General features: G+C 36.5%; 1 protein-coding gene across 5 annotated transcripts in view; it reads left to right on the top strand.

Annotated features, from left to right (window-relative positions):
- Window positions 1-26,727, top strand: part of Drosha (drosha ribonuclease III) — a 118,703-nt gene that overhangs the window by 55,796 nt on the left and 36,180 nt on the right. For 4 of the 5 annotated variants that reach the window (XM_071612633.1, XM_027936245.2, XM_027936243.2 and 1 more), the window contains 6 exons: window positions 3,120-3,244; window positions 4,828-4,927; window positions 6,471-6,578; window positions 15,940-16,047; window positions 16,765-16,903; window positions 17,780-17,840. In XM_071612633.1, coding sequence (XP_071468734.1) covers window positions 3,120-3,244; window positions 4,828-4,927; window positions 6,471-6,578; window positions 15,940-16,047; window positions 16,765-16,903; window positions 17,780-17,840 — 641 coding nt within the window. The remainder of the gene's footprint in view (window positions 1-3,119; window positions 3,245-4,827; window positions 4,928-6,470; window positions 6,579-15,939; window positions 16,048-16,764; window positions 16,904-17,779; window positions 17,841-26,727) is intronic. The other variant, XM_027936244.2, reaches the window with a different exon arrangement.

Raw genomic sequence — 26,727 nt, 5'->3', positions numbered from 1 at the left:
ATTTTATTTCAGGGAGTTTTTTTCTCTGTAATATGTTTTATAAAATAATTATATATTTGCATCTTATAAAATTTTGCAGAAATGGAGAATTAATATATATCCATGTAAAGAAACAGAATAAGCTATTTAAACAAAGTTTTTTTAAAACTGCCAATTGTTGAAAACAGTATAAATTATTACTTTTTGTTGTGTTGACACTAACAGCTGCACAAACAAAAAATTGCTGCTTGTAAATCCAAAAAATGAAATAGTTTAGTAAAAATATGTTTAAGCATAAGACTTAAGACTAGAAAAAATCATACAAATTTTACTGTTATACTGTTAAGCCACATAAATAATTATCAAAGTAACTTTAAAAGAAATATATGGTAGTACTTTGTGATTAAGACTACAAATTTTATTTTTTTTTAAACAACTGCATATATTTTTATTTCTTGTCAGTTTCAGAGCTGGGTCAGAGGATGGGGTTGATGGTGGCAGGAGACATGCGTTTATCTTGGTTGTTCTTTAGTGGACACACTGGGAACATAATCACCTTGGGCTTTCTTCTCTGGCATAGTTAAGTTTTCCTGAAATCCTTGTTATCAGCTGGATTTTTTTTTTTTTTAACTAAGGATGCCTTGACTGGCTACATCCCTTGTGCTGTGGGCAGTGGAACATTTTGCAGCTTTAAAAATCCCCTGGTGCTTCTGATCATCCATTGCTTATTTTTGAGTTCAAGGCATAGATGATATTTATGTGTCTCAATTATCATCATTTAGTTACTTAGTTGAGGGACCACTGTGTGAGCCGGTGCTAGTGAAGGTTTCATATTATATATGATGCTTGCTCAGTTGAAAACTCAATGTGTAGAAAACATCTGTGGTGATGGTTGTGTTAGTGGGCCTATCAGGAAAGCCTGTAGTTGCAGCAGAGGTTACTGGGCCAGGCCTGCCAGGAAGGCTTCATAAGCACCACAGTGGGGTCTCAGAGAAATCAAGAAACTGTACTAATTATTGGCTCAATTCAGTTTTGAAGATAGTGAGGAAACCAGACTAGTCAGAATGAAATATCATGGTATCTTATATTGGGAAATAATGAGTAATAAATTCAGAGAGGTAAATTTGGGTGTTAGGCTTAGGAATATGTTGAAATTATTTTTTAGTGTTTGTGTAAAGATATTACATCCTCATGAGAAGTGTAAAGTTACTCAGAAGTTAAGGTAGAATGACAGTACGTTGTATCCTCTGTGTACTTGCTTTGAAAGACTTCCCAATGGCAAGAATTTTGGGAAATTTATTAAATTTTTCAAGCCATTATGGTCACATTAAATACTTCATTGCTTTAAAACTTAAAAAAAAAAAAAGATTCCCTGAGCACTTTACCTCTGCCAGGGAATTCTTGGGTCATTAGTGAGAATATTTTTGGTTCTTACACAGAGATAGTATGATAGATGTTGAGGGTATGGTCAGAGTCTAGAACTTATTTAATTCCCTCCCTCCCTATAATTTGGATATACTATGGATTTTTTTTTTTTTTTGAGACAAGGTCTTACTATGTTGCCCAGACTGGTCTTGAACTCTTCTGGGCTCAAATGATCTTTCTTCCTTAGCCTCCTGAGTAGCTGCAAGTATAGGTGTGTGCCACAGCTCCTGGCTACTATATTTTAAATCACTGTTTATTCTGTTGATACAATAGCCTGGTCTTTAAAGTCATAGAAATATGAATAATTCAATAGTATTCTTCAATTGTACACTTTCTCTTATAAAAATGTAGCCTGCCACTTTGATGTACACAATAATTAAAGCAATTATTAGACCTAAGTAACATGTTTCTACTCTACTGCTAATGGATATTGAAGTAATTTGATATTAGTTTCCCTGTGAACAAGTTTTTTTTTTATCTCTTAATTTTTAGATCAGGTACCAAGTGAAATTTTGATTATTGAATGACATTTAATTTTTTTAAATAAAACTTAAGTTTGAGTTGTTTTTTAACAATATGAACGAATCTGCACAAATCTGTCCTCTTTGTCACATAGTTGTATTTGTCAGATGCTGGGTTGGGTCAGGGATGTAGTTGTAGGTAAGGGACCAGCTTTCCCAGTTGTGGGGTGATTTTCCTGGTTTTAGTATTAGAACCAACCCCTACATCCCACACAAACTGGACACTGACTGATTGTAGGAACTGTTGTGGGACAGAATACAGCTCATTTGCCTCTGTGTGCATCAATTCTGAAGCCAAAATGTCTGAAGTAACTGAGCCAAAGACTCCACAATCTTGTACATGAAATGAATTACTAGTTAGGGACTTCCCTGAGAGTTGATTATAAACAAGGAGTTTGCTAAGACACATTCTCCATGATTTTTATCATCTTTTCACAAATTTAAACTTTTAGGATGAAAGATTTTCCACAAATGGTCTAGAAGTAGCCATCCATTCATTTATTTCCTTATTAGACATGAAGGGAAAAAACATATTAGACTGTTTGTTAAAATACAAAAAATGGAGCTGGGGTTGTGGCTCAGTGGTAGAGTGCTTGCCTAGCATGTGTGAGGCACTAGGTTCAAATCTCAGCACCACATAAAAATAAATAAAATAAAGGTCCATTGACAACTAAAAAATATTTTAAAAAATACAAAAATGTTGTACAGCTCTTCTAATTTAAAGGTGTAAAATTAAAGAAATTTACAAGGTATACTGAGGACTAGTGCGGGAATATTTTAAATAGAGACATCTGTTTGTGCTTCCTATGTAAAAATAAGCTATTTATTTGAAATGTGAAATTAAAGCACATCTCTTCACTGTGATGTGGAATCCTTCCCTGGTGCCTTGGAGAGGATAAGGAAAAGTTATATCTGACTAGGTATCCTTTTAAAAGTTTAGTTTTTAAAGGTTTCTGTGTGGACTGCAAAAAAAGGATAAAATCATTGTTCATTATGCCAAATGGCATAGACTCATAGACATTATAGTTTTTATATAGTATAGCTGCTATGATTAAAAGATTTTAAATGACATTTTTCCCTTTGGGGACAAGGCTTTCCTAGAAAAAAATCCGATTAATTCCTTCCCTATTTAGGTTAAAGTCAATACTTGAAGTCTTCTTATGGGAATAAATGGCTTTGATTTTTTTTCTCTAGAAACCAAGTTCTGTCCGCATCGATCAACTAGATCGTGAGCAGTTCAACCCTGATGTGATTACTTTTCCGATTATCGTGCACTTTGGGATACGCCCTGCACAGTTGAGTTATGCAGGAGACCCACAGTAAGATATTTCTCGGTGTTTGTCTTAGCCACTTTCACCTTCTACTAACAGCTGAATTAGCAGAGGAATACCCTTTAGTGGACATTTTCCTTTTTAAAAATTAAGAATTGAAATGAGCCATGTTCCAAATTTAGGTTACCAAATGGTAGCTCCTGAAGAATGATTTTTTTCTCTACTATTTGACTATAAGAAATTATTATGAAAATAGATTATCCTTGGCAGTCTTGGTCAACTTGAGTCCTGTATGGTTTTAGACTTTAAGGAGCTTTTCCTTTATTTGTCATTATAATAATTATTGTTATCATTTTTTATTTTTTCAGTGCCCTCTAGAGGAAAGTAGCACCATATTGGTTCCTAGCACTGCTGAATTTGTGCATAATTCTATTTTGGGGGGCATCTTATTAAGATCTCAAGACTCCTTGCAGAGTCAAGGGTTGTGTTGGAAGTAGGAGCCACATGTCCTACTTAAGAGTTGTTACTTTGCGCATTTGGGTTTTTCCAACTGGCATGTTAGTCTTTTTCTGGTAGAAGATGAGGATGTGTGGGAGTGGAGATAGTACCATTGTATTCTTCAGGAGTGCTTGGATTTCCTACCTTGTTAAACAGTTTCCTGACTTAATTTTTTTAAAATAAAGGATTCATGATGGGAGAAAAGGGATGGGAGATTTTCAATTCATAAATACAGTTCTGGCTGACATATATTAGAAGAGGCTAAAGGGTTTTGTTCTTTTTTTTCCCCCTTTGGATAAAAGTATGAAGCAGTGAACCAGGCACTGTGTAAGTACTTCTTTCTTTCCTCCATTCTCTAAAAAAAATGTTATCAAAAAAGGAGAGCCCAGCTCAGGCCAAGAAAGGAGCAGTTTCATTTTGACAGAAAATCTTTTGCAAATCCCTTCTTCTCAGAAAAATGTTAGTAGAATGTGATTAGGCTCTCGTCAACTCAGATGACAGGACTGTGAATTGATGGACTGCATATTCTCTTCATTCCCAGATGTTAAACAGTATTCTTTAGACTGATCCAGGTTGTCACATATGTGGCTACAACAAATATATTTATTATGATTATGGTAAATACAAATTGGTGTATACCATTTATCTTTTCCCTCTCCAGTGGAAAAATGGGTACAGTTATGTGTCTCAGGTATCAGCACAAACAGGGTGCTCTATTCCAATACTCTTTAGCTGATTAGCCCTATTAAAGAAGGGGTTTTCTTCCAACAAAAGAAATATTTCATATTTAAGTATAATCATTCACTTGTAAAAAGGTAATAACAACGAGAAAGAGGACATGTTTCCATTGACTAAAGTGTTTCTGTGTGTCTTCTTTGGAATTGTTTCCAGAGATTCATCTTTATAGTCACATTCATTTTCAACTCAAATAAGCAATAATCAACTTAATCACCAGGTTCCAGATGACTTGCCATCCTGCCCTCCATTCCCAAAACCTTAGAATGAAGGTTTGCTGCCATTAAGGATATTCAAAGGAATGTGATTTATGACTGAGCAGGCCTATTAAAATAATTGGTTATCTCACTGTAGATTGACTTCTCTGTCTGAGATGTCTGTCTTGTCCTTTTCCTTAGGTACCAGAAACTGTGGAAAAGTTATGTGAAACTTCGCCACCTCCTAGCAAACAGTCCCAAAGTCAAACAAACTGACAAACAGAAGTTGGCACAGAGGGAGGTCGGTATTGAAACTGATTCCTTGGTGATTAATGATGATGTACCTCACATTTATTTCAAGATTGTTGTATTACATTGTACTTGTAGAATAAGTTAAAAATATAAAAAGTGCTTTTTTAAACAACCAAACTTTATTTCTCTCCTCCGTTAGTATATTGATCATTTAAAAAAAATCTCCTGGTACCCAAGAGAGGAGGATTTGTTTCTTAATGTGTTAATACCTTTGGGAATAATTTTTTTTTTTTTTCATTTTTGGTAGTGCTGAGGATCAACCCAGGGCCTTGCACAAGTAAGGCAAATGCAGCAAACGCTGTACCATTGAGCTACACTGCCATTCCATCAAATATATCCTTCATAGAAATTGAAAAAAGCTTAAAAGTTTGCTAAATCGGCCTTTTATTTTTGAATATAAAGTGCACATTATGCAGCATTGAGTCTTACTGAGATTTCTTGGTCTTAGGGTCATAAAAAGTCTTTCATAATTCTGGTGGTTTATCAGAGTGAACATGTTTTGTAAGGTTTGATATCCCACATTCCATATTTCTTCACTAATGAGTAGTAGTATTCTTGTTTTCCAGGATTGATGTTTTAGTTTAAATTTGAAAATAAATGGATTTAGTATCAATACAGAATTTTGTCTCAGTGAGGTTTTTTCTGCTGTAATAGTAGAATAGCAAGGCTTGGAGGCTGGGGAAAGTGAATTCCGGCTTTGTCACTTACTGTGACTTGAGCCAGTCAGCTTTTTTGTAAAGGAGGGTTGAAGACTGAGAAGCTGACTGAAATATGCCTGTTTTAATGCACCCAAGGAAAAAGGTGGGTGTGTGGGCTTCTGAAATGCTCCATTTAACATCTGTCCTATGGTGTTTGGTCTGTAGTAGGAACTTAATCAGTGGTGGAGGTTGTGGTGATTCCTCTTTATTATGAATTACTATGAGATTTTTTTTAATTGAACTGCACGTATACAAATATAAAATTATTTCTTATAATTAATTGTCTGAAGGGCATTGAAGGTGAAGAGTCAGTTCTTGATTGAGTCTCCCAGGTGAAATTTTGGATCATTTATCTTTTTTTTTTAATGTCCCCTTATAGCAGGAACGTAAAGAGGTTTGCAAATTAGAAGGCAATTTTTAGAATTTGTGGGTTGCAGATTAAGTGATTGTCTTTCTTAGATGGAAATGCTTAACATAAGGCTTGAGATGAATATAATTTTTACGTGCTGAATTCAAATCCCAAACACCACATTTTGTTTCTCTTATCAGTGAAAGGACATATTTTGTTCGAATGTGCCAGATTAGTAGATTTGGTTTAGAAATTTCCTTATATAGTTACCATGAAGGATCACCCTGGCTTCACACATCCCAGCCATCATTTCAAATAAAATATAATTCTGCACAAAGAGGTTTGAGTACCTGAATGTAGGGATGATACTGAATTGTAAAGATAGTATCGAATATGTGAATCCAACTTATTTTCTAATGCTTGCTGTTTGGCTTAATATTGCTTTACAACTATCAAGTTACTCATCATAATGAGTTCTTTTCTAGGAAGCACTCCAAAAAATACGACAAAAGAATACAATGAGGCGAGAAGTAACTGTGGAACTAAGTAGCCAAGGATTCTGGAAAACTGGCATTCGTTCTGATGTCTGTCAGGTGATGACACTTCTGAGAACACAATTATGCCCATCTCTCTCTTCCTTTAAAAGGCATTGGCACTGAAATTTTGTCTAATTGAAAAGTTTCTATGGAACACACTACCCTCAGGCTAAATGGAACAGGAAGCATAGATTGTTTTCTGTTGTTTGGGTTTTATTTTTGTTGTCTGTTCTGGTGTTGTTGTTATTGTTTTTGTGTGTGTGTGTGTGTGTACGTCTGTGCGTGTGGGTGAGGGGGGAGGAGTGTATGTAGTAATTCAGACTCTTTACTTTAGATAAAGCTATGTCTGCCTTCAAATGCACCTGCCTAATTGCAGCACACATGTAGATGCTGGTACAAAAGAGATAATCCAGCAGCCATACAGGATCTTTGGAGTGTACAAACTTTCTGGAACAATGACCTAAATTTATATTGCAGAGAACTGAGGGCATTAATGAACAGAATCAGTATGCATTTCATATTTGAACCAAATGACAGTATTTTTTTTCTCTTTGGTGAACTCAATAGAGAAATATTTCAGCCATGGGTAACTGACTCATTAATGAGTATTTTTGTCTTTCCCATGGGTGGGATTTATACCAGATTAGATATCACCCAAAACCAGCATATTCTTAAGATCTTCAAGATAGCTGTTCATTGCACTTCATGAGAATTACAGTAAAGGAAATGAGTGTACAGACTGGGTTAGATAATGCAATTTGCTTTGTTCAGCCTTTTGGAAAAATACGTCCAGGCTTCCACTTGTCTGTTTTGATGGTAGCATTCATTGTAATAAGTTCAGGCAACTTCTTAGATATTTATTTCATCATAAAGAATTTTTTGAAGAAAATCAATGTTGGCATTTAATTATTATATTGAACAGTACAGTTTAATCCAATAATTAAAAGTATTGCTACACAGTTCATTTACTGAGTGATATCCAAAGCTAACTATTTTTGTATTAAGATGAACTACTATTGATGCAATGCTAAATAGTTTGAGAATAATTATCTACAGTGGTAACCAATTACATTCAACATTTTTTCAGTTATTTTTTCAATTGACCAATATTTTTTACTATCAGTCCTTTGAGAGGTGAATATTTTCTGTCTTTGATTCTTTCCCAGCACCATTTGAAGTCATATCTCTTCATTTTTTCTATTTGTTAGTGTTTCTACAAATCCAGCGTTTGGTAATCTCAGTGATAAGTAAATCAGAGTTCATTATTTAAGAAGTCATAACATTTTAGGAGCTATGGGCATGGCTCAGTGGTGGAAGCATTTACCTAGCACATTTTGAGGCCTAGCACATTTGATCCACAGCACCAAACACACGAGAAAGTTTCATCAAACTGTGGTGTATTAAGAATTGCAAGAAAACTTAGAGCCTCCTAGTTTATTGGTTTTTATAGTTGTGTTTTTGATTAACTCTGAAGTATTTTTTCCAAACAAAACCCTGTGGAGCTGTAATTTGTAAAAGGAGGGAGGAAAAAACTGTCTGATGAATGATCAGGTGCTGGTGTGGAGAGAGTGTCTCGTTTTACTTGATTTCTCTGCTCCATGTAGCAGTCATTAAGCCGGTTTATTCCACTGAACTTTTTTTTTTTTTTTTTTTTAAGTATTAAACCCTTTTATTCTTTTTTTGATAAAACAGGGATTCTAAATGATCTGTTCCAAGGTAGTTTTATATTCTTTAGCAATATCATAGATGTCTTGCTCTGGCTGTACAGCTAGTAGAGAGGCAGCTCAAGAATTAGGTTCTCTTTTTTCTCTGTGTTGTCTTCTATATTCTGCCTCAGGGTAGGTAGGCAAAAGGACTCATTTGCCTTGATTAATGGTCAGAGAAAATGGATCCTGGTTAATTCCCTGCAAAAGTGAATGCTTCGTGTTCTAATAATAACTTTCCCTCTATAGAACTCCCCCTGTTCCAAAGAGAATTGCCATCTATTTAGAAGTCATGCTTTCATTCCTTGTTTCTTTTAGTAGATGTCTTTTTAACATTTAAATACGATTACCCTCATGTTTAAATGACTTGGTAAGAATCTAAATTGGTGGGCTGGGGATGTGGCTCAAGCCGTAATGTGCTTGCCTGGCATGCGTGGGGTGCTGGGTTTGATCCTCAGCACCACATAAAAACAAAATAAAGTTGTTGTGTCCACCGAAAACTCTCTCTCCCTCTCTCTCTCTTTAAAAAAAAAAAAGAAAAAAGAAAGAATCTAAATTGCTGCCTCTGAGTTCATATGTATAGAAGGAATTACTTATGGTTTGTTTAAAAAAAAAGAAAGAAAGTTTGTATATAAAAAGGAATGAAAATGAGCCAGCCAGCTACCCAAAAAATCAGTATAATCTAAAGAGAAGAAAATGTAAGCTCAGTGGTATAGTACTTACCTAGGATGTAGGAGGTCTTGGGTTCCATCCCCAGTATCTCAGAGAGAGAAGGAAATCTAAGAATGATTACATTGTGGGGGTTGGGAGTTGCCTCTCTGCTTTGAAATAGCTTTTTACACATCAACATCAAATCATCTTGGAGGCATTCTGTAGCTCTCAGCTTTAGGTGAACAGATGAGTTATTTGTTTATCTTGATATGAAATATAATGTCACTGTAATATTCTTGAAGTTGTGAAAGTGAATTATTACCTGCACTGAACTTAAAATGTTAACATATAGAGATGCCACCTTGAGAGAATTTGGAAGTGTTACTCATCAACTCATTCATTATAGTCAAGCAACCTAGTTCTAATATTAAATGCAAAAAGCTAAAGTAAGGTAGAAATGATGTAGGGGAGAATGATAAGGGCAAATTGATTAATAATAGTTGCCTCTAAATTAATGAGTTTAGCCATACATTTTGGTTCAATTTTTACATTGAAATTCTTTAGGTAAACAATAAGGGGCAACATAGTTCCCTCTAGTTTGTATGTGTGTGTAAATCAGATAAAACTGAATATATTTTGCAGGCTGCTTTTAGGCTTATTTCTAAGGGTCGTCTTAACCTTCTTTGTATAGTCCATTGTGTGGGTGACTACTCACAAGCTATACAAGTTGACATTTTTATTGCTTACTTGGTTTTTATGTTTTGTTCATGATTTTGGTTGTAGAGGTTTAAAAAATATTTATAAAATTGGCAGCATTTTGAAAACAATGATTTTATTGTTTTCAAGTAATATTGGCTTGCACCTTGGAACTGTTATTTGATTTCTTATCCTAGAACAAATGTTTTCTTTGGGTATGTGTACTTCAAATAAATGGCATAGAATAATGCAGTTTAAAACCTTCAGAACAAAGATATTTAGTATTTTGGATAATGAAGAATAAGAATCTGAGAGACTTGAAAAATAGCAGTTAAATTAATTTATACACTGAATACTTAGAATAACCCTGATGCCAGTTAATAGATGGGCTTATACTTAATTTTAAGAGAAGAAAGATTGAGTGCTTCTCAGAAATCCTTTGTTTGTTTGTTTGTTTTTCTCCTTCTATTTTTGGTAGTTCATCAATATAGAACTTACTCTTTATTGGTAATAATTGCTAGTAGTTATCTGGCCAAAACCTTGTGAGGCTGTCTGGCTGCTGTAGGAGATAAAACTGTTGTGATAAATCCAAGGTGGAGTGATGTAAGAGTACATTTTCCTCGGTCAGAGAAGTTGGCAAGAGTTATTAGGTGGCTAGGAAATTCCACCTGGTATCCCAGCCAATGTTAAGAGGAATGAGAACAGGGCAGGTGCTGTAACCTGTGGTTATATGGAAACCAAATGCAGACTTGTCACCAAGTTTGGAGAGAAACCATTGAAGGATTTTCTCTGTGTTGCTGTTTGCTAGTGAATTCTGGGCATTGTGGAAGAAAAAAAAAAAAAATCAAAACCTGGATCGGTCTCATTCACCAGTATCTTTCCTTTTCTTCCTTCCTCCCAGCTCCTGATCTGCTTGCTCTACTGATATCCCTTTTATTATCATTATTATTATTATTTAATTAGTATATTATAATTACATGTATATATAGATCTATCTGTATCTATATATCTATATATACATGTATCTGAGACTGGAAAAAAATGGAGCATGATGACTCAGAAGAGGAAGAAAAGGAACAGGCCACTATAGAACCTGACTTTTAAGAACACATAATGGAGCTTGGTGTGGTGGTGCCCAACTACTCAGGAGTTGCACCTTGGAACTGTTACTTGATTTCTAGAACAAATGCAGAAGGATCATAAGCTGAAGGCCAGCCTAGGCAACAAAGACTCTTATCTCAAAATAAAAAGGGCTAAAGTTGTAGTTCCATAAAGAGCATTTATCTAACATGTATGAGACGATACATGTTGAGGACAACAAATTGAATCCCCAGTAGTGCAAAAGAAGAAAGAGTTTTGCACTTTAGGTTAAATGGAGTCTTCTATGGAAGGAGACACCTGGCCCTGTGCTGTCTTGAGGAGGAGGTTTGTGGAAAGCACTAGACAGCTTCATGAGGGGCAAAGAACTGTGCCTTATGGTCATCTCACCAGTGTGAGGCTGGTGTCCAACTGGGGACACTGACTCCTGGAGGAGAAACAGGAGGGAGGCTTGGGAGAAGAGGAGCCACACTGTGCTGGTGTGTTTAATTTGAGTGGAGAGAGAGCTACATTTTGAATCAGTTGATGAATGTGCTGTTTTCCTGGAGTGACCAGGTGAAATGGGTTGGAGGGCTGCCATGGTTGTCAGACCAACTCTTGCTCAGTGATTTATCAAAGAATGGCTGCACAGGGAGAAGAAACATCTCTAGGGATTAAGAGATTCTGGACAACAAATTGAAGGAAGAATTTTGTAAGTTAGATTATGTGTGGGGGGAGAAGGACATTTTCTTTTATTGGTGCATTTTAGAGATACATAATAGTGGAATTCATTATGCAATATTCAAGCATGAACATAAAATAATTGGATCCATCTAATTCCCAGTACCTTCCCTTTTCTTCCCTCCTCCCAACTCCTGATGTGCTTGCTCTACTCTACTGATATCGCTTTTATTATCATTGTTATTATTTTTATTATTTAATTAGCATATTATAATTACATGTATATAGAGATCTGTCTATATAAAAGCAGGATTCATTGTGGTTTGTTTGTACATGGACATAGCTAATTTGGTAGGGTGGTATATGCCTTAATCCCAGCTACTTGGGAGGCTGAGGCAAGAGCATCACAAATTTGAGGTCAGCTTGGGCAACTTAGTGAGGCTGTGACTCAAAATAAAAAAGGACAGGACTAGGAATATAGCTTATTGGTGGAGCACTTGCCTAGTGTGTGTGAGACCTTGGGTTTGATCCCTAGCACCACAAAGAAGGAAATATACCTTTTATTATCATCTGAGAGGTGACTGGCTTTAAATAATTAACAAATGGATTTTGATTTTTGCACTACATGAGCTGTTTTTTTTACTGGAGACTTAGTGCTACTTGTAAAGGAAGGAAAGAAGTCTTTGTTTAATGACTAAGGTCTGATAGAGAATTTTTTTTTTTTTTTTTTGCTGGGGATTGAACCCAGGCTCTTGTGCATGTGAGGCAAGCACTCTACCAACTGAGCTATATCTCTAGACCTGAGAATTATTATTTTTTATTAATGAAAAGTTTTTAAACACATACAAAATTAGAAGAGTATAATGAACTCTGTATATCAACTTCAAAAATTCTCAACAGCATTTCTATAATACAGATAACTAGCTACTGTGCACATTTTCCTGATTTTCTGTTAAGTGTATTTCAGTCTGAATTGAGGTTCAAACAATAATAATGCATTGTGATTAGTTAATTTTTTTTTCTTCCAGTACTGGAAATTGAACCCAAGGGCTCTCTACCACTGACCTATACCATAGCCCGTTTTTATTTATTTTGAGGCAGGGTCTCAATAAGTTGCTGAGTTTGTGATCCTCCTGTCTCAGCCTCCTGAGTAGCTGGAATTACAGGTGTGCACCACCATACCAGGCTAGTTAATGTCTTTTTAATCTGTAGATTTTTATTCCATTTTTCACTTTTTTCCTCCCTGCCAATATTTCTTGAGGAAAATGGGTCATGTGTTGAGTAGATGTTCTGGGGTCTGATCTAGTGTTGCTGACTTCAACTGTATGGTGTCCTTCAACATTGCTTCCGTCCCTTATTTTTCCTTTAAATTGGTAGATCTACAACTGCAGTTTGAGACAGTACCACTGGCCACATGGCTATTTAAACTTAAAATAATTTAAGTGAAAATTTAAAAAGGTATTTTCTCAGTTGCCCTAGCCACATTTTGAGCACTCAGTAGATCCCTGTGGCTACTGCCTTTTTTAACAGCAAAATGTAGAACATTTCTGTCTTCACAGAGAGTTCTATTGAACAACAGTGGTCAGATTTTAAGTTCCTTGTTTTTGCAAGACTTTCATAAGCAATGGTAGACTCTGTGTGTTACATTGTCACCATTGGTGGATTATTACTTAGATGGTTCAGTAATTCATTGCAGTCTGCCAAAGAGATATTCTGTCTTCCTTCGTTATTAGAATATTTTTGAAAAAGAATCTGTTCCTCACCAACTATGTTTCCTCACTTTGGACTTGATCTTGATTCTCTTTTGTTGCTCTTTGAGTTATTTAAGTGAAATAAATTTTGTACAATAAGTGGAATACTTCTTGGTACTTTTAGGAAGGAGGTGTAAGCCAGGGTAGCTTTTTTTTTTTTTTTTGGTTGTTCAAAACATTACAGAGCTCTTGACATATCATAATTCATACATTAGATTCAAGTGGGTTATGAACTCCCATTTTTACCCCAAATACAGATTGCAGAGTAGCTTTTCAGGGATCTTGAGCTCCTCCTATTCTTTCTGCAGTGTTAAAAATGCAGCCTCCAGGTGGCACCTGTCCCTGTGTTTATTTAGACCTTTTCTTCCCTTTGCCCTTTATTGTCTCTCTCTTGCTCAATGCCTTCTACCCCCAGCACTCTCTGTTCATGGCAGAGCATTACCCTGCAAAGGAGCTTTAGTTTTTAGTTTGGAGTGTTTAAAGGACCGAGACTTCTCCAGTATTGTCCAACTGTCTCTTTTCTCACCCTGTGAATTAGATTGTGCACAGCCCTCTCTAGTTTAGGTCACTTTTTTTTGTGTGTGTGTGGTAGTATTGGGAATTGAACCCAGGGCCTTTTGCATGGAAGGCCAGCACTCTACCAACTGAGTTATATCCCCAGTCCCTCAGTCACATTTTTAATAAATACTAGCTGTTGATTTGGGGATGATTCCATTCTCAGGGCTGTCAGAAGCCCTATTACTCTCCCTCTTTTCTCTCATGCTAATGCTGAGGTCCCCATGCTGTCTGTTCTCATTCACTTTTATTTGATGGTTTGTGAGGATTCCTTATCTAGTTTTTACATAGCTGTTTTTCAGAGGTGTTTGGTATTGCTAGTGTAGTTGTTCTCCTGTCTTGGGAGAATTTAAGGAGATTTGAAAACTACGCTACCATTTTCTCACAATCTCTCAAAGGAGTGTTTTTGTTTGTTTGTTTGTTTAATTGAAGGGAAAGTATGATGCTCAGTGATTTTATTTCAACATTGCAAAGATTTGGTAATTTTTAAAATGAAGTAGAGATTATAACAGTCTCATAGATAACACTGAAACATGATTGTCTCGAATCCAGGTAGAGGGTAGAGGTGGATCATACATAATTTTCCATGATACTCGAGGAAATAGACCTATTTGGAAGGAGAAACTGGCTCTGTTTAGAGCAAGTTTAGGGGAAGAGATGAAGGAACTAAAAGTTGTTTCATATGAGACAAGGTGGAAATAAGGGTTAGGTTAGCTAAGGTAAGATTGTGGGGGGGTCATGCCACAAAAGTGTTCTGTTTGTTTCCAGAGGTAGAACTAGAAAGAGAAGGGTAGGCCTCCTATGAGACAGATTTGGGCTTGAAGTGTAAAGTGACTTTTTAATACTCAATTAAATTCTAGAGTGAGTATTACTTTCCTGACAAGTAATGATTCATTACTCAGGAGGTATTAAAAAATAAGAAGCTTGAGGTCGAGTCTGTACTTTAGAAAGGCAGTTGCTCTGCATAGTTCTCATGGCTCATCACCTTGAGCTGTCAGCATCAACTCCCTTGAGCTTCCTGCAGTTTAAATGGCTGCAAAACTGTGTTATACTTTGGGTGCATACTTTGTGTTCATATTGTTGTTTTTAAATATAGCACTTATAAAAACAAAGTGGACCAAGTGCCAGTAACTCAGATTATAATGGAGCCCTTGATAGCAAAAACAGGGCGTTCATCTTTTAATCTTCCACCGATATTTTAAGGCCTGGCACATGGAGGTGCTCAATGTATATTTATTGAATGGAGCTGGCAAGAAAGATTTTCTGTTGATTAGAGATCCTATTTGGTAGAACTAGTCTTTCTTTATAAGTTAATAATACAGGGAACTGATTTCTGTAGTTTCAAGCAAATCCATTTTCATGTATTTTTAAACAATACCAGCTTAAAATACTTCAAAGACTGAAATGATGTAAAGCATATGTCAATCATTTTGTGAGCTGTGCCCATCCTCCAGGTTCTAATGAATAAGAATGATTCCTTCATTTTCTTGAGTTCTAGGGAAACATTCTTAAAGAAAAGAAAAAAAATATGTCTTTCATGAAATCATCTCCCAATAAGGAATCTTCAGCCAAATGAAAAGTGATTGAAGCAAAAATATAAGTTTCATGTCCTCAGGTGCCTTAACTGTATTTGATGGTTTTACAAAAGTTGTCTTTGGAATGTTAGATCATTAAATGTTAAACCTAGAGTGGCTTTTGGAGATCATTTGGTTCAGAGGTTCTTTATCAAAAGATAATGATGGGGTTTAGGTTGTGAACACATAAAAATTGGGTATAACTTTTGCATGTTTCTATATATATGGGCATTTTCCTGGGGAAGGTCATTTTCCTTCAATTGTCAAAACTGTCTTCACCCTAAAGAAGAATGAGTCCTAATCCATTTTTTGTGTGTGTGATTAGAAACAGGAGGCAGAGAAATGCTGTGCCTCACTCGAGGCTGCCCTGCTGCATACTAATGGAACCAGAGCGGCTCCTACTTGAATAAGGGCTGAGATTTTTGTATTTGCTCATTTAATCCTTTTACTATCCATGGGAACTTAGATAAAGAGGTAAAGTAATTTGCTCCAAGTCACACAGTGACAGAACAGGATTTGGACTCAGGCATTCTGGTTCCACTGACTAGATAGACCCTTAATAACTACAGTATGCCACCCCCTATGGATGATTCTACAGGATGCCACACACCCAGTAAACTGTTCTAGGATTTTGCAAGATGAAATTTGTCATGTGGAAATGATTCTTGTTTGTTGTAAAATAAATGAAGCATTTTTATAGGGTTAAACATATTAAAGTATTTCTTTCTAGCATGCAATGATGCTGCCTGTTTTGACCCATCATATCCGCTACCACCAATGCCTGATGCACCTGGACAAGTTGATAGGATATACTTTCCAAGATCGTTGTCTGTTACAGGTAAGAATTGCTCTCCTGTGAACTACCCTAATAAAATACAAGTAAGTTATCTTGCAGATTTACAATGATGCATTAGGTTCTCTTGTGGGAGTGATGAGGATTTTTGTTCTACCCTGGTTGCTTTTGCTGCTTTCAAATCCTTCCTCTCACACTTATTTGAGGTTCTCCCTACAGAAATAGGCTCAAGCTAAAATCGGCCTTCAATCCTGAGCCCTCTTCCATTGCTTCCCTCTTTTTGCCTCTTCTTTCCAGTGCTGAGTATGTAATTCTCTGAAAGGCATGGATTTTTAGGGTCTTTTTTTTTTTTTTTTTTCAGAAGAGGGCTTGTGCCTGAGTTCTGGAAATTTGATTCTGGAGGAGATAAGATGGAATGATCAAGGTTAAAAATTTGACTGGAGCTGGGCATAGTGGTGTATGCCTGTAATCTCAGCGATTTGGGAGGCTAGAGCAGGAGGATTATAAGATTGAGGCTAGCCTTGGCATCTTAATGAGGCTCTAAGCAACTTATCAAGACCCTATCTCAAAATAAAAAAAAAAAAAAAAAGAGTTTGGGATGTGACTCACTCATAAAGCATCCTTGAGTTTAATCCCGGTACTCTCTCCCCCTCCCAAAAAATTGACTGGATAGACAGCTTTCCTCCTTTTATTCAGGATGATCTAACAATGGTGTTTCTGTGCTGAGTTTTTAAAACTGAACTTATTTCATTGAAATTTTAGCTGGCCATGACTCATCCAAGTCATCATTTAAATTTTGGAATGAATCCTGATCATGCCAGGAATTCTTTGTCTAACTGTGGAATTCGGCAGCCCAAATATGGAGACAGAAAAGTTCATCACATGCACATGCGGAAAAAAGGTTCGTTTGGATGACTCTGAGACTCTACTCTCATATTTTGGCCCTGAGTTTCCTGAGTAATTCTTTAATCTTCTCATTCTCTAGTGCTTCTTGATCCATTTTTAATAACTTCAGGTTGTTCACTTTGGGAAGAGGATTATAATAAAGATAGATGAATTTTTTAGAAAAATTTCTTTTCATCAAGTGTTTTATTTTATTTTATTTTATTTTTTAATTTTTTATTGTTGGCTGTTCAAAACATTACATAGTTCTTGATATATCATATTTCACACTTTGATTCAAGTGGGTTATGAGCTCCCATTTTTACCCCATATACAGATTGCAGACTCACATCAGTTACACATCCATTGATTTACATATTGCCATACTAGTGTCTGTTGTGTTCTGCTGCCTTTCCTATCCTCTACTATCCCCCCTCCCCTCTTCTCTCTCTGCCCCCTCTACTGACATTCATTTGTCCCCCTTGTATTATTTTTCCCTTTCCCCTCACTTCCTCTTGTATGTACTTTTGTATAACTCTAAGGGTCTCCTTCCATTTCCATGCAATTTCCCTTCTCTCTCCCTTTCCCTCCCACCTCTCATCCCTGTTTAATGTTAATCTTCTTCTCATGCTCTTCGACCCTACTCTGTTCTTAGTTACTCTCCTTATATCAAAGAAGACATTTGGCATTTGTTTTTTAGGGATTGGCTAGCTTCACTTAGCATAATCTGCTCTAATGCCATCCAGTGTTTTATATAATTGTTTATCAGACTTTTAGACATGCAGATATTAAGCCTTTTAAAGTCAAGTTGGGGTAAGAACATTTTCTGTGTGCCATATGATGGTCCTAGAATACTTTTAATGGTATTTATGTATTTATGTTTTTCTAAAAATAGGAATTAACACCTTAATAAATATTATGTCACGCCTTGGTCAAGATGATCCAACTCCTTCAAGGTAAAGTAGTTTTTAAAACAAAATTCATTGAGAAGTAATTCACATACAGTTTACCCATTTAAAGTGTACAGTTTAGTGGGTTTTTTGTATGTTCACAAAATTGTACAACTATGACTACTTTCTAATCTTGGGACATTTTCATCACCCCCAAAAGAAGCACTATCCATTAATAGTCACTTCCTGTTTCCTCTCAGCCTGCTAAGTGCTAGGCAAACACCATTTTACTTTCAGTCTCTTGGGCATTTGCCTGTTCTGAACATTTCCTATAAATAGTGTTATACAATATGTGGTCTTTTGTGGCTGACTTATTTTAGTTCTCATAATGTTTTTAAGATTTGTCTATGTTATGTATCAAATTCATGCCAAATAATATCCCATGATAAAGTTACACCACATTTTATTTACCCGTTCATCAGTTGATAGGCATTTGGGTTCTTTCTAATTTAGGGATATTATTATGAATAATGTTGCTGTGAATATTTGTGGGCAGATTTTGTGTGAACATATGCTTTGATTTTTCTTGGACATAAACCTAGGAATGGAATTGCTGGGTCATATGGTAACTGTTTCATCTTTTAGGAACTGCGAAACTGTTTTTCAAAGTGATTATACCATTTTATATTCCCAGCAGCAGTATATCAGTGTTCTAATTTTTTCACATCTTTTCCATACTTGTTATTACTCTTTTTAATTCTAGCCATCCTAGTGGGTATAAAGTGCTATCTCATTGTCATTTTGATTTGCATTTCCTTGATGGCTTATAATGTTCAGCATCTTTTCATATGTGGAGAAATATTTATTCAGATCCTTTTTCTCATTTTTAAATGGGTTATTTTTTATTGAGTTATAATAATATTTTATATATTCCACATACAAGACACATAATCTCATTTTAGGAATTGTCTTTTCATTTTCCTAATTATATCCTTTGACGCACAGAAGTTTTAATGTTTTAGTTCATCTATTATTTCTTTTGTTGCTTATGCTTTTGGTGTTCTGTCTAAGAAACCGTTGCCTAACATAAAGTAGGTATTGATCTGTGTGTCTGTCCTGATATCAGTTCCACACTGTTTTGATTGTGGTAGTTTTGAAGTAAGTTTCAAAGTAGAAGATATGTGAGTTTCCCAACTTTGTTCTTTTTCGGGTTTTTTTACATGAATTATTGGATCATCTTGTCAGTTTCTACAAAGAAGTCTTATGGGATTTTTTAAGGATTAGGTTGAATCTGTAAATTGATTTGGGAACAGTTACTATCTTGAAATTAAGTCTTCTGACCCAGGAATATGGGATGTCTTTCCATTTAAGTCTTCTTTAGAGAACATACAGAAATACATTTGATTTTTATATGTTGATGTTGTATCCTGTAACTTTTATCATCTTGTTTATTACTCTAATATTTTTTGTGAAGTCAGATGCTTTTTAATCGCTCTGGCTAGAGCCTCTAATACAACATTGAACAGAAGTATTAAAAGCAGATTTTTGACTTGTTCTTGTCCTAGGGGGGTGGATTTAGTCTTTCACTATTGAAAATGATGTTTCTTGAGGGTTTTTCACAAAAGCCCTTTAACAGATTGAAGACATTCTATCCCTTGTGTTATTTTTGTTGTTGTTGTTGTTTTTAATCACAAAAGGGTGTTGAGGTTTGTTACATGCTTTTTCTGTATTGAGATAATCATGTACTTTACATTTTTTTCTTTTATTCTACTCATCGATATAGTAATTGATTTGGGGGATTAAACTAACCTTCCTGAGATAAATCTCACTTGATCATAGTGTATAATCATTTGTATATTGTGCTGTATTTAATTGGTTTATATTTATCTGAGGATTTTTGTGTCTACATTAATAAGAGGAATTATTTCTAGTTCTCCTTTTCTGTGAGGTCTTTCTTCCTCCTCCTTCTCTCTTTTTTTTTTTTTTGTACTCAGGACAGATCACAGGGGTGCTTAACCTCTGAATTATAAACCTAGATTATTATTTTGAGACAGGGTCTTACTAAGTTGCCGAGGCTGGCCCAGAACTTGTGATCCTCCTGCCTCAGCTTCCCAAGTTGCTGGGATTACAAGCATGTGCCACCACATCTAGCTTTTGTCTGATTTTATTGTTGTGGTAATACGGTCTTCACAGAGTCAGTTGAGAAGTTTTATAGGTTGGCTTTTCTTATTTTATTTCTTGATTTCTATAAGATATCTTTTGGGGAGGGGTAGTGGGGGTTGAACTCAGGGGCACTTGACCACTGAGCCACATCCCGTCTCTATTTTGTATTTTATTTAGAGACAGATCTCACTGAGTTGCTTAGTGCCTTGCTTTTGGTTAGGCTGGCTTTGAACTCAAAATTCTCCTGCCTTAGCCTCCTGAGCTGCTGGAATTCCAGGTGTGCTCCACTACTCCCAGCTTATAATATATCTTTATATATTAAAATTCTCACTTTGGGGTGGCCTTGAGTCCCTGAAGAATCTGGGGAGAAAGTTGACTAGGTCTGTATAAACTCATTAGTACCCTTAAAAAACTGAGTGAAATCAAAGGCCTAATGGAAGAGACTGAGGTTACTAGCAGGAGGATTAAATTTTGTGTGAAGTTGAGCAGATTATATTTTGAAAGCCAACAGAGGAGATTACTTGAGGGCAGTTTTCCTTTTTTAAATAGGAAGGTGAAGAGTTGAATAGCTGTAGTTGTGGGTATTCAGACTAAATAGATTAAAGGTAGGTAGAGAGGGTCAGGAGTGATAGTTGAGGCAGTTGCTTCAGCCAATACCACAGCTAAAAGAATTGCTAGCAATGATCACACAGTCTCCTTTATGCATTTTTCCTCAACAGATAAAGAATCCCTTATCTTAAATGTTTAGGAAGTATTTCAGATTTGAGCTTTTTAAAAAATTTTATTTTATAATATTTGCATTGATTTTAATCATTTGAATATCACTAATTTGAAAATCCAAATTCTCCAAAGTCCAAACTATTTTGAGCACTTATATGAAACTTGAAAAGTTTTGGATTTTGGAGCATTACCAGTTTTGGACGTTTGGCTGAGGGATGCTTAACCTGTATGCCACTTTCCTTTTTAAATTGGCTTGCCTCCATTTGCTCTCTTTCTGAGGTTGTCATGAACTTTCCTCTCTACTCAAGAGGTGAAAAGCAAGATAGCATGGAACTTTAAAATTCTGATTTGAAGTTGAACATATGCCTCACTAGGTGTTTTGTCAGAGTCTAAGATCAGAAAAAGGTCTACTTAGAGAGCCCTTAGTCAGGACATTATGACCATATTTTCATTTTTATCCTTCTGTATTATAGAGTTTCCAGATCTCTCTAATTTTACTAAGAGGACCTTGCATGCCCCTTTAACAAAGCTACACACACCATACTTTTCAATGATGAAAATATGGGTTTAAATCATCTTTGTCTCATACCACCCCAATTGTTGGTATGTAAATTATTATATATATATATATATATATATATATATATATATATATATATATATATATATATATATATATATGTGTATATATATATATATATATTTTTTTTTTTTTTTTCTTTTCTTTTGGTACTAGAGATTGAACCCTGGAGTACGTAACCACTGAGCCATGTTCCCGGTCCATTTTATTTTTTATTTTTATTTTTTAATATTTTTTACTTTTGTAGTTGTAAATGGTCACAATACCTTTGTTTTACTTATTTTTATGTCGTGTTGAGGATTGAACCCAGTGCCTCACACTTGCTAGGCAAGCACTCTACCACTGAGCCACAACCCCAGCTCCCTTGTTTATTTTTTTGAGACAAGGTCTTGCTAAGTTGCTGAGGTGGACCTCAAACTTGTGATCCTCATACTTTAGCCTACTGAGTCACTAGGATTCCAAGCATGTACCACCACACCCAGTGAAATTGCATGTTTTGATGGTATCATTCACATTTCACAGTATGTGTTTTTGCTCTATTAAAAGTGATGCTTATCTCCCCACCACCTTTTTGTTGTTGTTGTTGTTGTACTAGGGCCTGAACCTAGGGCCTTGCACATGCTAGGCAAGTGCTCTACTACTGAGCCACATCCCTAGCCAGAGTTGGCTTTTGGGCTGGAGGGTGTGGCTCAATAGTATAGCACTTGCTTCACATAACTGAAACTCAGAAAGGGCTTTCTTACCTTGGCAAAGGGGATGATATCTGAGAAATTATGTCATTTCTGACTTTAACATTTTGAAAATGACATCAGAGAACAAATACTCTCTTGTCCTTTAACTCTGGCCTCTGCTGCTTTTTGCCATGAGAATGTTGTTTTTTGCTGATGGAGAATTGACCCTGGTGTCTGTTAAGAAGAGCCTCATAGCCTCTACTACCAGCACCTGCTGCAATTTGCTGCTACTAGCAGCTCGTAGCTGTGGACAGTGCTGGAATCTGGACTTAAGAAGCTTCTCAAAAATTCAACTCAACAGACATTTATCCAGAGCCTTTTTAGTTTGAGGCAGTTTGTAGGTATTTTAGGAGATCCAAAGGCAAATAAGACAAAGCCCCTTCTAACCAGGAGGTGTAGGGTGAGAATTCTAGAAGCATAAATAACTTAATATAGGAGGGACTCTGCTAAGTGCTTCAGTGAAGATCAAAAGCAGGACATACACACAAAACTGCTGAGAGGCTCAGGATAGATCTGGCAGTTGTTTAGGGATTAGAGGTCAGTTTTATACTGTGAGCTGAATAATTGAGTTGACTTTAAACTATTTGCCCTCTCCTCCGTTTGTTTCTTGGTTGCTGTTATAAAATGGGTTATAAATGCTCCTTGGAAGTGTTTATCTTTGAAGCAGATTTTAAATTCTAAGAATCAGTGGTTAGATCATCACTGCAGGCAAAAGACATAGGGAGAGCTAGTAGGTTGTATGGGTAATTTGCTTCTGGACACTCATATAATTAGGAAAATGGAAAGCAAGAGGGCCGAGAAGAACTGAACTCTTCTAGACCCTCTCTCCTCTCCTTCCATCCTCCATTACCATTAACGACTGACTGCCCTCTGCTAGAACACATGCAGATTGCCTCTTTGGTCAGGCATCTTGCTTGCTCTTTCTGGTACCTTGATTCCAGTTCTTAGCCGTAACCAGCTCCATAGCTTCCACCTGCTGAGTAAAGGCTAGGCCACCCGTCCTGGCAGCTCCAGCTCCATGACCTAGCCCCAGGCCACTTTTCCAGGCATGTCTTTCTTTCCCCTGTGGCTGTCCATCTCCCATGTAGATCATCATTTCAGCCGCTTTGGAATCCCATGCAGCCTCGTGACAGCCTGTTCAAGTTCTGCTGGTATTTACTTATTTGTACATGTTTTCTTGTGTACTGTGATTATGTTTGAAGGTCTGTTGTCCTACTTTTTTTTTTGTCCCCCCTCCCTTTCTATAACTAGTTCCTTCTTCAAAGCAAGCACTCAGTAATTAAGTATTAAAGGAAAGAATGTCATTCTCAATATTGCTTTTATTCCAGGCTATTTACTTATAGCCTAGAAAGAGAGACTTTGGGTCATTAAGCGGGGTAATGGTCATCAAAGGTCTAAACAGCTAGTGAGTGTCTTGTTTAATCTGATTTGGTGTCAGCTAGAATTTACAGAAAGGCACAAAGACTTAAAATTAATAAATAAATTTTGATAGCCTGTCTGCCTATCAAAACCATAAAATAATTAATTTTTATGATGGTATCCTCTCAAGCAAATATGCTATCCATAATTTTAAAAAGTGTCACTGTTGAAACCACATGAATCTCATTTGTATAGTTATATTTAACTCATGCAAATTGTGATGAAATATCACCACCAAAAGAGTTTCTGCAGGATTAGGCATTTGAAGGCATTCAAGATATTCATGCATTATCAGTAAGACCTTTGGGAAGGAGGAGCCAGGAGAGTGGTAGGGGAAACTTAAGAAAACTTAAGCAGCCTTGGTTTGGGTTTTGTTTCAAATTGGTAGAGTCATTACCATATAAAACATATGAAAATCTATTGGGCCAATGGAGAGGTTTATTAGGACTGTTGATTGATGTCTGTATATTTAAGGCTATAACAGTTATAGGTGTCATCCCTTGATATTCATGGGGGATTTGTTCCAGCTTCCACACCCACTGTGGGTGCCAGAAATCCACTGGTTCAAGTCCCTTCTATAAAATGGCATAGTGTTGGTTCGTAACCTTGGATGTACATCCTCCTTTAAATCATCTCTGGATTATTTTTAATACCTAATATAATACAAATGCTATGTAAATAGTACTTAATACTCTAATATTTACGGGGTAATGAGAAGAGATGCAGTTTTGGGAGGATTATTTTCAGTTTGTTGTTGGTGGAATTTACAGATGCAGAACTCATAGATAGAGGGCTGACTGTATATTTTCAGGCAGATATACATAAATATTTTGCATTAAAATACAATAAGAAATGCATTTAGTATAAATAAATTCCACCAGTGGATTTACTCATTTAAACATTTCTAGTTAAATCTCAAGAGATCCTTCATGTGGGACTCAAAGTACAGTAGGGCTGTGACTTCTCCCCATATGTGTCTAGATAAATGCAATGAGCAGAAGTTCCTGAATTGGGTAGAAGGTTCCACTCACTGACTTCCAAGGTCCCTTGTGGCTCTACCTTACCAGTCATGCAGGACGACTAAAATTCAAGGAGAAAAAATGTTGTCTGTACACTCATTCCAGCAGTCACCCTGGAACTTGGCCCATGCCAAGATGGCTTTCCATGGAGTAAATGACACCTTGTAGTGCTTACTGTTACAGAGAACTCCTGAAGTTCTTAGAAAAAAATGGGTGTTTATTGCTCAGCAGACATCTCATCTTGAAGCTTGCTAGTGTGTATAAACTGTGTGGTTAAACAAAGTACAAACAATGGAAGAAGGAACAAAAGATTTGCCTCTGCTTTGAGAACTAGCTGCTCACTGTCCGTTTTTTCAGATAAACCAGTGGGTTAGGAATTGTCTGGTAGAAGAATAAACTAAAGTGGAATTTAATCACCATTTTGGTTTGTGGCTTTTTTTCCAGAGTTTAATCATAATGTACATGTTAGAAAAACATGTTGGGTATGGGCAAATTATTTAATGAATGGCAGACTCATTATTGAATCAACCTGTTTAGAACTGTGACCTTGTATTTTAACAAACTGAATAACAGTCTAAGATTGTGGCCATTAAGATCCTAGACATAGGTTTTTTTCTCCAGAAATGTTTATCAAAGAAATCAAGGTGAACCTTTGCCTGTCTGACATCACTTACTCACTTCTCAAGCAGCTCCTACTCTTGGACTAGATATCTTATTATTCTTCCATAGAGTAGAAGACAGTCCAAATGTGGTTTGTCCCCTCAACCCTCAGCCTCTTGCCAGGGTTTCTTGCTTTTATATTAACTGGATTTTGCTGTGTAATACTTTGAACTATTAGGACGAAAGTAAAATAGAAAAACTCTACTACAGAAAACACATTTTCATTTTGTTGGCTAATAAAAAAGAATTACTGTAATTTTTTTCTTTTTAAAAACTCCCTGTTTCTGTTTTTCCTTTTTAAATTATTTTTAGAGATACATGAGTATATATTTTTAATTTGTTCTTTTTAGATATATACAGAGTATAACTTCCCATTCTTGTGGTTGTTCATGATGTGGAGCCTGTTTCTCTTTTAGGACAGTACATCGTTAGGTTTTTTGAAATTAGCAAGAGGACTTAGGGGTTCCTTCATCTTAATGTTAAAGACTGCCCCCATTTCTTGATGCTTTTGGAGTTCAGGTGCATTTAATAGAGTACAAAATCGCAGTACTGAGTAGCTTCTAAACAATTTAAAAAAAAAAACCCAACATTTTATATTTTACTGTGGAACTTTTTAGTTATTCTTGGCTGGTGGAGTGGCAGCAAAAAATAAAATGTCACTTAATGTCTAGTGTTTACTTGGTAAGAATAAGAAAAATTTGTCAATGGACCTGTTACTTTTTTATTGTTGTTGTTGGGCTGGGAATGGAACCCAGGGCCTTGTACAAGCCCTCTTCCACTGAGCTACATCCCCAGCCTGAGTGCTAACCCTTTACATCTTGTGGGAATGAAGGTGGAGTGGTGGATCCTAGTATCTGTAGAATGGGCAGGACTGGGTAGAGAGAGGGAGCAGGAAAAGGAGCAAGCCTGGTGTGTGGTGTGTGTGCAGGGTACAGAGTGGAGGTTGGTCAACAGGTTGGTCTACTATTGAAAGACCTGGGTGCAGTGGGACTGGTAGAGAAGGGCTTGACAGCCAGATAGGTTTAGACACGATGGTCAGCTATAGAATTTGGGGAGACGATGAAGGTTAGGGTCAGAGATACTTCTGCTCAGGAGCTGCCTCTGTGTGCTGTACTTGGCTCTGGTGCTGTCACTGTTCCTTCTGTCCCCTCCTCTTGTACTTCCCCCGTCCCGTGTTTTCTCTTTCAGCATATACTTGGGTATTGATATATTTAACTTCAGACAACACCATTTCTCAGCCTCTAGGCAGAATTAAGTTTGTTACTACCACTTCACAGATGGACTGTCAGTTGCCCCAGTGACTTTCATGTGACTGAAAGATTGCTCTGTCCCCATCTGACCTGAATATGCAGTATGATCCTGGCCTACCACCTCTTTCTTGCAGCTCGCTCTACTGGCTGGAGGATAATGCACTGACCTCCATTTCCCCTGCCTCCCTGGCCAGCCTTCTCCCTTTCTGGCTTCCCTCTGCTTCCCTCGCCTCTCAACCTTGACAGCCTCCTGGCTCAATCTAGGACCCCCTTCTTTTTTGCAGCTGCATTTTCTCCCCAAGTTGTGCCATCTAGTTTATTGCCCAAGTCCTGTCTATAAACACTGGCTTCTACTGAATAGCCTACCAGTTTTGTCCTCATGGAACCATGAAGAGTAGGTTAACACACCCA

This window comes from Marmota flaviventris, chromosome 5 (genome assembly GCF_047511675.1).
Source record: "Marmota flaviventris isolate mMarFla1 chromosome 5, mMarFla1.hap1, whole genome shotgun sequence".
NCBI classification, from domain to species: Eukaryota; Metazoa; Chordata; class Mammalia; order Rodentia; family Sciuridae; genus Marmota; species Marmota flaviventris.
The sequence above is the reverse complement of the archived record's forward strand: the minus strand, read 5'-3'. Positions and strand labels throughout refer to the sequence as shown.